Here is a 10,477-nt window from a genome sequence, read left to right as displayed (position 1 = left end):
TTCTTTACTGTCTATCAATACCACATTGTCAAGAAATTTTGTATTACCAAAGCACCTTCCAGTAGTTTATATTTATTCATGGGAAAAGTTTCCATTGCTATATGTTTTCTGCGAGCGATCATAATGATCAAAGACACAGGAACAAATTGCCTGAGGAAGAAACATTTGAAGTAGCACTTAAGCCAAACAGAGAGACAATGAGCCATAATTACAATATAGAACTTTAATTAAGTTGATACTGGTGAATTAAAAAACATTCAGTGAGAAGATGACAGTTAAAGAAATAAGGTATTCTATGACTATTCATAATAAAATGTTTAAAATAAGAAGCTTTTTAAAGTCCGTTGGCTTTCTGTAATTGAAAAGAGAAGACTAACCAAATACTGTCTTCTTACACAAGTGAGCCCAAAGGAGAATAATTCTTACATGAGAAGCACCAGGATAATAGGAATCCTTAATTATTTGGACAAATTTTGTTCCTCAAAACTGTTGGGAGCAAGCAAAAACAAGATATAAATATATGCAGACGGGGCACCTGATCATGAGTATCTTGGAAAATATATAAAAAGGATTGCTCCTTTAGCTATGATAACTTGATAAGCAGCATAAACCATTAAAATTCTGATCAAAATCACTTAAATGATCTATTTTTTAAAGTCAATTAGTAACTTAAGGGATAAACATCCCAATTCATTTGCTTTCAGTAGTAAGTCAATGAAAGGATAAATTCTCTCCCATGTAAAACCTTGCTGTCTACAGTGTAGGCTTTCATACATTTTCAGTAAAGAAGGGTTTCTACCAGATCACATCTAAATGACTCGACGTTTTGAGCTGAGGCTGTTTACAGAATATACACATTCTTTACTTACAGAGCAAAATAAGATTAACACCTTTCTATTAAAAACCTGGGGTACAGTAGGATTAGTAGCACCATGAAAAAAGGAATTGTTCCCCAAACAGCAGTCTTTCATTTCACTCGGTATGATTCTTCCCTTCATCGAATTTTTAATGTGCCGTTTTAGCAACAGGGCAAAGTATATAAACTTCTTCATCTTATACTCCTTGAAAAATGTTATTCTGGACCCCAAAAGTATAGTCCCTTTCCCATTTCTTTCGTAAGAAGTAAGGCCTTGCTCTGGCACATTGCTGAGGTACATCTGCATCTCCTTGGTGACTTGTCAGCATGCTTTGTCCTAGAGTGTATTAGCACCATTGGTGGCAGCAGTAATGAAGTTTGGGGGAGAGTAAGTGAGACATTGCATCCTGGGAATCACATATAATAATTATATAATCACATTAAAAACACAAGGAATTCTTCAAAATGTTATGTCCTCTTCATGCATACTTGACATCGGCTAATCCGTGTCCTCAAGTCTCCTGCTTTCAGTGTCTCTGACTGAGGTTTACTAGGAAAGAAAAAAAATGAGACAATCAGCTTTGCTTTATTGATTCACGTTCTATATACTTCTGCTATTACATTCTATTATAGGCATGCATTCACATACAGACATTCTCTTTTGGGTAAGCAGCTTTCCCAGAGACTTAATGCTTAATGATTTATTTTACTTTTAAAACAGTCTATCTATCTATTAATCATCTATCTAACTATCTATCTATCTATCCTCTCTCTCTCTCTCTCTCTCTCTCTCTCTCTGTCTCTGTCTCTGTCTCTGTCTCTCTCTTTCTCTCTCTCTCTGTGTGTGTGTGTGTGTGTGTGTATGTGTGTACGTGTACAAGTATACCTTCTACAGCATGAATGTAAATGTCAGGACAAGTTGTAAAGCTCGTCCCCGCCTTCTACTGTGTGGGTCCTAGGGACATAACTTAAGCCATCAGGCTAGGTGGCAAGTTTCTTAACATGCTGAGTTATCTTGCTGGACCTTAATAGTTTACTAATACATTGATTTTATGAATTCATAGCCATTACTGATCACAAGTATTCAAAAAAATTTATTGATGTATATTCACTGTATATAGTGATAAGTTCTATAAAGAGATTTTCATTCATGTTTATCATATATGTTCACACCTATACCTTTCTCTGTATATTCCATAGTGTTTTTTCTTTCCCTAGACAAACTTGTTTCTAATTAATTTCATTTGTGTGTGTGCATGTGTATGTGTGTATGTGTGTAAAATCTTAGATTCAGCAATGAGAGAGAAAATATGGATATTTGTCTAAGTTTAGTTTATTTTGAATATCATGGATTTTGGCTTCATACATAATGTAATTTTGCATGGCAGAATAAAACTCCGCTGTATATCTATCTATACCTCATTTTCTATATCTTCACATGTATCTCTGTGACTGCTTTCCCCACTACTGTCATCTTCATATATTTGTTTCTCTGCTGCTGTTTTTGTGATAGCTTTCCTAATATTCATAAAATGAGAAAAGTTTAGGCAATTGATGTGCAATACAAGATGAGGATCATATGAAAAATATCAAGAAGGAGGCAATACATAAAAATAAAGACAAACTTCAAAAAATTGAGGTAGTCAGAAATATAAGCATTATGTGCTATTTTATTCCATCAAAGACTTGGGATGACGTCCCTGAAAACATTCTTAGAAAAGAATTGTGAAATTGGGATAGACTAGCTTCGGTTTTTGAAATGATCCCATTTTAGTAGACCAAGTCCTGATATTTTGTTATTGAAAGGTTAATGCTAAGCTACCTGTAACCATACTGACCTGCCATTAGTAACATTAGTTTCTATATGATAAGTTAGGTAGATATGGAGAACAAGCTAATACTAAATAACTCAGTCCAACAAATTCCTCAAATTCACAGGAGATATACCACCCATTAATAAAATCTCTCTTCACTAGTATCTATGAAGAAGGTTCTAGGTCTGAACTAAAGCCATAAGTGACTTACCTGAACATGTCTGACATATCAACAGTGGCCAGCCAAAAGCTATAGGAATTGGCATAGTAGTTGCATGTCCCCCGCCCATGACATTCGATGAAAGGAGCCGAACGAAATTCCTCCAAACAGGAACCAGGAGAGGCTAAGGCTTGGCCTGAGCCTTCTGCTCCTGCACTTGTATGCTAAAACAAAAGAACATGTTCTATAACACCTATGTACTATAATGCTTTAGTGATTATTCAATATAAATACCTAACATGGTCACAAGTTAGAACACAATAAAGAAAACTAGGACTAAAGGTAAGAGAACAGTATCCACATCAAGAGCAATCAACAAAAGCAATGGGCATAAATATATAATTCACGTATTATACTATAATATTATATATATACTTATATATATAAGTCTATAGTATATAAAGATGTATTATAGAAAATGTGGGAGGGAGAACACAGTGCTTGGACAGAAGCTATTTGGTATTCAAACTTATTACTACACAGATAACTGAGCTGTCTTCAAGTTGGGAGAAATGGACATATGATGGAGGGTCAACTGTGATGAGAAAAGCAAGGATGAGTGTTCCATACCATCATGAAGGAATAACCAATCCACAGAGAGTCCCACCCCTGAGGACAATGTGGAATTTGAATAGTCTGGCTGTGAACTGCGATCACCACAGCTGGTGCCTCACACACTGCACATCTGGTACAGGAAAGGGAGAGAGAACATGAGTGAGTATGAAGGAAACAATAATCATTCTTCAGAGATGCCTTCTGAGGCCCTTGACCATGTCCTCAATGATCAGAAGAGGAGAAAAATGCATTTTGAAGATCATTTTTGCATAAAAACTCTCTTCCCACATGCATAATACATTTATAAGCAGAAACTACAAGGCTTTTTTTTCGAGACATTGTAGTATTACAGCTACTGCATTTTCATTTTCCATTGTGACATAAATTTGCATCAGACTTGCTGTAGCCAGTGGTGTAATTGCCGTAGAAGTTTGGCTTACTGAGCTCTACATACTTGCAGTCAAAGTGCCCAACTGGAGGTAGACACTTAATAATGTATGACTGTGGTAAGAACAATGTCTGTTAAGCTGGAAGACAAGAATCAGATATTTTCTCAGTCTCCACCCAGTATTCTTCCTCCAAAGGACATTCATTAGTCTTTTGGCCACATTTGGGTAAAGGCAACTGACCCAGAAAGGCTGGGGAGGTGTCCAGGCAGCAGATGAGATGTGGTTGAAAGTATAACATGAGTAAAAAGAGCCACAGAATAAATATTGCTCATATATCAAAATTTTAATAAAGAGCATGAAGGAACATCTTGAAATATGATGGAGGTTAATTTAGCAAAATTTATCTGGATAATACATAATATATTATGGAAACTTTTAGTCCATAAAGTTGAGACTGAAAAAAAAGAATTCTCCCCTAAACACTTCCATGCATTGCTATGCTCCTCCACCCCGCAACACACATGGATTTAGGTAACTATATTACCAAGGGAATCATGAAACTGCTAATAAAGACAAAATAGGTAACATCATTGTATTCAGTGTCAAAGAAATTAGACTTAGTAGTTAGCCATCCCTTCAGGTTACTAGAACCCTGTATCATGATCACAATATCAGTAGCACTATCCAGTATTCTCAAGAGATTGCTTTAAGTGACTGCTCCAAAGTGAAAAACAAAACAAAACAGGAAATCTCTGCTAATGGGAACAGCCTCTAACAGTTACTTTGAGGGAATGCCAAATCTCATCTATTACTTCAACTCCCGATTTCTGTTTATCCTAATAATGTGGTGTATATTTTCCACTGTGAGATATAATCCAGTCACATCAGGACCACATCAATAATATTCAATGTAACAGAACTCTAGCCAAGGACTATCCCTACGCAATTCAAGTACATTGATAGTACTTTAATCTTCTGTAAACTTTATCTCAAATAATTGTTTGAGGGGTGATAGTGCTGCTCATTATAATATACCAAATAAATTCCAAGCTATAATTCAGCAGTTAAAGCATTCTACTATCTGTGCTCAAGATAGTTTTCTAATCTTTCTCCCTATGGAAACTTTACATTCTCAAGACCTTTGTCCATTTTCCATTCTCATTTTTTTCCTTACTACAACTTTCCTTATAATTATATGTGTAGCTCTCAACCTCTGAGCCATGTCTACAGCTTGGCCACACATGGGGCCCAGACCACACAGCTGCCATGGGAGGCCGCACCAGATTCCAGGAAAAGCCATAAGCTGACACCACCCAGGGAGGGCCAGCATCTAAAGACAAGTACCTGACAACCCAACCATAGACAGGATTAGATACGATCACCAGATCTCCCTGAGCCCAGGACTCATCTATTCCTCTTTTACCAAGGCCCCTAGACAAATGTCAGCCAATCAGGGTTCTGAACCCTGGAAATGCCCTCACCCCCACCTCTACTATGATAAACAAACAAACAACCCTATCCCAACTGCGTTGGGCACTCTGCTCTCAACCACTGCGTCAGACAAACAGAGGGTCCAAGCTTAAGCTTGAATAAAGGCTCTTTGATTTAAAAAAAAATTACATGTTTAGCTAGTTGTTTTCCAATCTATCAAAGACAGAGCAGTACAAAATATATTTCTTTGAGATCCTCAGGTGTCGCCAGTTAGAATTAAACATCCTTTCCTCCATACTTTTGTCAAATGTTTTATTTGATCTTTTGTAGCACTTAGCCTAAGCTGGATACATACCACATTAGTACAAATTAGCACAAATATATACAAGTATATTGCCTAGTGACTAGACTGAGTTCTCTTTATATTAAAATGCTTGTCATAGGACCTGATCAAAAGTTGATCTCCAACAAACACAGTTCAAACCAAATATGGGGTTGATATTAAAAATCACTCTTGTATATATAACTTGGGTTGAATAACACTGATTATCCATTTTAGACTGATTTCTTACAAGTTAAACTAAGCTGAGATTGGTAAAAGTAAAAGCTAAATCACTGTCTTACCGACTAATGAATGGCTGGATGCTCTGACCCTTCAGGGGTTCCATGCTCATTGGCATGGGCTCTGGGGTGGAAAGCCAGTAAGAATAGTCATTTCTTGAAGCAAAGTTACAAACATTGTTAATGTTGCAGAACATGAAAGGCATGGTACTGAATCGACGAAGGCAGCTGCCAGCGGTTCCTAGGAAGAATTGAAAAGAAAAAGATGAAGGAATACATTATGTTTACTTTCTCCTGAAATCATAAAAACAATGTTTTATAAAGAAATTGTGCACATTTCTTAGATTAAAAAACACAGGTTTTTGAAATCCCAGCTTTCACTCATTTTGTCATTTATAAAATCAAGATGTATTTTACAATGAATGCAGATTTCATTGTTATAGATAATTACATATTCCCAGTATTGTTTTTAAGTTCGTTATGGATCCTACAAACAATGGTGTCTACTGAAGAACTTCTATACGTTTTTTGAGGACACATAAAAGAGACATACTAAATCTTTGCAGAATCTGTCAATATCCATGTTGCCCCTTTTTTCTAAGATGTGTTCAGTGTGCATCTTGTGTGGGCTAGGAATTTCTTCAAGTGTATTAATAATATTAATAATAATGCTGACCAATTACAGACAGGTTTAGAGATAAACTGAAAGTTAAACAAACGTGAAAGAAGAAGGAAAAATTGCAAGAAGAACAAAGAAAAGGAAAGTCAAGGTTAAATTGATATTTAATCTAGATTCTCAACTCCAGTGCACTGAGACATCCCTCACACCTACAGAGTTAGCAAAGCACACCTCTAGGTGTGTTTGTTTCCTGATAAAGGAGAGCCCATCTTGAATATGGATCATACCATCCAATAGACTTGGCATAAAGAAGAGGAAAAAGAAAGAAAGAAGAAAGCCCACTTTCATTTCCCTACTTCCTAGTCATCATGAAACGAGTATATCTGCTCTTCAATGCCCTTCCACCATAATGTTTTGCATCATTAAGGTCAGGAGACAGTGGCACTAGCTGACCACAGAATAATATTGCACTATGAGAGAAAATAAATCCTTTGTTCCCTCCCCACTTTTTGGTTTTTGAAAAAGGGTTTCTCTGTGTAGCCCTGGCTGTCATAGAACTCACTCTGTAGACCTGGCTATGTAATCAAACAGCTGCTCTACTGTAGAGAGCCCAGAACAAATATTCCCTTACTAAGCTAAATAAAAGGAAACATGGTCCCTTTGAAGTCATCTTGTTTTAAGCCAAAAATAGTAGCATGTACTAGCTACAATTACTTTAATATTTTTATTTGAACTTAAAACTATTCATTTAAAATCTATAGTGACTGTAGTTAGTTGGCCTTGATATTATCTTCAATTTGAAGAACCCAAAGAAAAGAGGTATGTACTTTGTCTAAGGTCACTCTAGGCCCCAAGAGGATTTTTAAAATAAACACAAAATGCATAGAGAGAAATTTGATGCCAACTATCTTACCCAAGTCTTGACCGTGGGCTCTTTTATTTCCTTGTACATACAGGAGAGAAAAGCCATCATAGATATGCACTGTTCCCTGTGGACATTGTGGGGCATCTGTTGTCTGGCTGTGGCGTGTGATGAGGAATCCATGGGCAACTGAGGTGGTTCCAGGGGGACCTGGAGGTCCTTGCAATCCATCTGGTCCTGGGGGACCATCCAATCCACGCATACCTAATTTTATGAAATCAAGATTAAGTAAGCTTTAAACCACTATTGTGGCTATAAACAAAGTATAATGACTTAATTTGAGTAGTTAATTTATTCAATATTTATAGGGTGTCTATAAAAGTATTTTCAGATATAACGGCCAGAGAGACAAATGAGATTATTTCCTTTGCCCTCAAAGTGATTGTGTTTATTTCCTCCTGGTATTGGCTAAAGACATTGAGACCTAAAATCCTAGAAGAATAGAGTTTTTGGTGGGACGAAGTGAGGCCTATTGAAAGTCAGTATGTTATCTATTCTCTTGCTATACTAAAGGAATTTGACTCTTACAACCAAATTTCAGCCAGCTGTTTTGTTCATTAACAGGAAAAGAAAGGTATGGTTTCTGCAGTTCTTCCAGCTTCAGTGCTGAAACCCTTTCCTTTCACTACTCTGGAGAACTGTTCTGAAGGATACTTGCTTACAACATAGGTAACACACACTTAAGAAGCCTCCAAAATGCACCATTTTAATATACCACTAGATCTCCTTTGCATGAGCTTATTTAAAAATTCTTATAACAAGGTCTTTAACCACAGTTTGTGCTGAGCTTTGCCTTTAGGACACTTCATACCTGTGATAAAGACATCACTAATTTGTTCATTCTCTGGAAAAACAAAGTTACTAAATTGACAGTGTTGGCTCTAGGAAGGCCCACATGAATCACTACTTTGTATTGTCATCAATGATACATTTTTCCAACACACATTCTTTATGTTTATATTATCTTGTTTTATACACACACACACACACACACACACACACACACACATATAAAGCCTAAGGTTATTAACATGTTAACAATCTATTCAGTTATAATCTTCCTAATTTTTTGTTATTGTTGCTTTGTTTTGTTTTGTTTTAGAGACAGGGTTTCTCTGTGTAGCTCTGACTGGAGCTCTCACTCTGTAGACCAGGCTAGCCTCGAACTCACAGAGATCTTCCTTCTTTGCATCCCTAGTGTTGGGATTAAAGGTGTTTGCCAAGACCACTCAGCTTCTATTTTTTTATTTTAGCAATCATAATAGTATATTTTCTTTTACAAGCATAATCAAATACTTTTTAGAACTAGGTTGATGTCAGATAAGAATTTAGGAAGATGAGTCTCAGCACTTAGGAGGCTGAAGGAAGAAGATTGTTATGAATTTTAGGCCAGCCCAGACTACATTATGAAGCCTGAGCCAATCATTATTGCATAGTGATATATTGAAGCAAAAAACAAAACAATGAAATAAACTTAGTAGATATAAAGGTCAATATTGTTTTATGTTTGTTTGTTTCAAGACAGGATTTCTATGTGCAGCTCTGGCTGTCCTGGAACTCGCTTTTTAGATCTGGCTGCCCTCAAATTCAGAGATCCCTTTGCCTCCTGAGTGCTAGGATTAAAGGTGTGGGCCACCACTGTCCTGCTCCAAATTAATATTGTAAAGAGAACCTACTAATCACTGTCTTAAACAATCTTCGCAGCATGAGATTTCACCATGATCTTCAAAGTTCTATGGTTATCATTTAAGAATTTTAACCTATATTTATTGCATTTTATGGGAAATTATCTTCTTTAATATTAGGAAATGAAGAAAGATTTAAAAGTTGTTATAAGGGAGTTGTGGGATTTAAATAAACACACTGAAAGTTAGTTGAGTAGAGCTGGAGATGTGTCTTAATAGTAACCTGCCCAGCACACTCAAGCCCTGGGTTTAAACACCTGCTACAATAAAAATAAAATAAAAATAGTTCAACTAGTAATTATTTGGGGTACTTGGAAGGATATTTTGGATTTCTAGTGCTTTATATACAAGCAAAATCCAAGTAACATGTTTATGTTTGTCTGGTATAGCATAGCTCCTTGGTTGTGCCTTCCTATTTTGCCCTAGCTCTGGATGTGACAGTTAGTCATGCTCTTTCATTAAGAAGTTACCACAGCTACAAATACAGGCTCACATCCAGAGCCCTTGAAAACACAAACGTTACAAGCAGCAGCACTATTTCAGTCATTTTACCTGGCTGTCCAGGCAGACCTGGGTCTCCTTTGCGCCCTCCTGCACCGTCAAAGCCTGGGAGCCCATTGCGCCCTGGATCTCCTGGAGGGCCAATTGGACCTACAGGGGGAAAAAATGGATTTTAACACAGTCGAGTCATTTCAATTATCATACTCAGAGGAGTTCAAAGAAATATGGTTGAACCTAAAGGGTGGTTGTGCATGAGATTTTAACATTTCTTTCTTTCTTTCTTTCTTTCTTTCTTTCTTTCTTTCTTTCTTTCTTTCTTCCTTCCTTCCTTCCTTCCTTTCTCTCTTTTTTTTCTTTCTTTCGTTTTTCGAGACAGAGTTTCTTGGTAGCTTTGGAGCCTGTTCTGGAACTAGCTCTTGTAGACCAGGCTGATCTCGAATTCAGAGATCTACTTGCCTCTGTCTATCGAGTACTAGTATTAAAGGTGTGCGCCACCACCGCCCAGTTTGAGATTTGAAGATTTACAAGAAACGTGGAGGTGGGACCTGTGGTGGACTGGCATTCTATTCATAGCTGAGACTATTATTGTCAGAGAAAAACTCTTGACATGTAAGGAACAAATTAAGGCCTGAAACAATGATCCACAAAGGTACCTGGTAAGCCTGGAGGGCCTGGAAATCCTGGTGGACCTTTTAATCCAGGTTGGCCAGGAACCCCTGGAGGACCAGCATCTCCTTTGATTATAATGCTCTGTCCTGAAGGACCAGGTAACCCGGGAGGACCTGAGAAGCAAAGCATACAAATGTGAAGATGGTGAAGAGAAATGTCAGAAGAAACAGATGCCAAATTGGTCTATGGTCAGCAGATATATTTTTTAAACTATTTGTTTATTGTGTATACAGTGTTCTGCCTGTATGTATGACT

The 10,477-nt window shown here is 37.0% G+C and overlaps 1 protein-coding gene across 1 annotated transcript in view; it reads right to left on the bottom strand.

The window, feature by feature from the left end:
- Window positions 1-208: 208 nt before the first annotated feature.
- Window positions 209-10,477, bottom strand: part of Col4a5 (collagen type IV alpha 5 chain) — a 187,005-nt gene continuing 176,736 nt past the window's right edge. The window contains exons 45-51 of the mRNA XM_075957560.1: window positions 10,207-10,335; window positions 9,605-9,703; window positions 7,359-7,571; window positions 5,890-6,067; window positions 3,461-3,575; window positions 2,882-3,054; window positions 209-1,406 (exon numbers count right to left, since the gene is read on the bottom strand). Of these exons, the coding sequence (XP_075813675.1) occupies window positions 1,325-1,406; window positions 2,882-3,054; window positions 3,461-3,575; window positions 5,890-6,067; window positions 7,359-7,571; window positions 9,605-9,703; window positions 10,207-10,335 (989 nt within the window). The 3' untranslated portion in view covers window positions 209-1,324. The remainder of the gene's footprint in view (window positions 1,407-2,881; window positions 3,055-3,460; window positions 3,576-5,889; window positions 6,068-7,358; window positions 7,572-9,604; window positions 9,704-10,206; window positions 10,336-10,477) is intronic.

The sequence above is a fragment of the Microtus pennsylvanicus genome, chromosome X (genome assembly GCF_037038515.1).
Source record: "Microtus pennsylvanicus isolate mMicPen1 chromosome X, mMicPen1.hap1, whole genome shotgun sequence".
Lineage (NCBI taxonomy): Eukaryota > Metazoa > Chordata > Mammalia > Rodentia > Cricetidae > Microtus > Microtus pennsylvanicus.
Note: the sequence above shows the minus strand (reverse complement) of the source record. Positions and strands in the feature narration are given on the sequence as shown.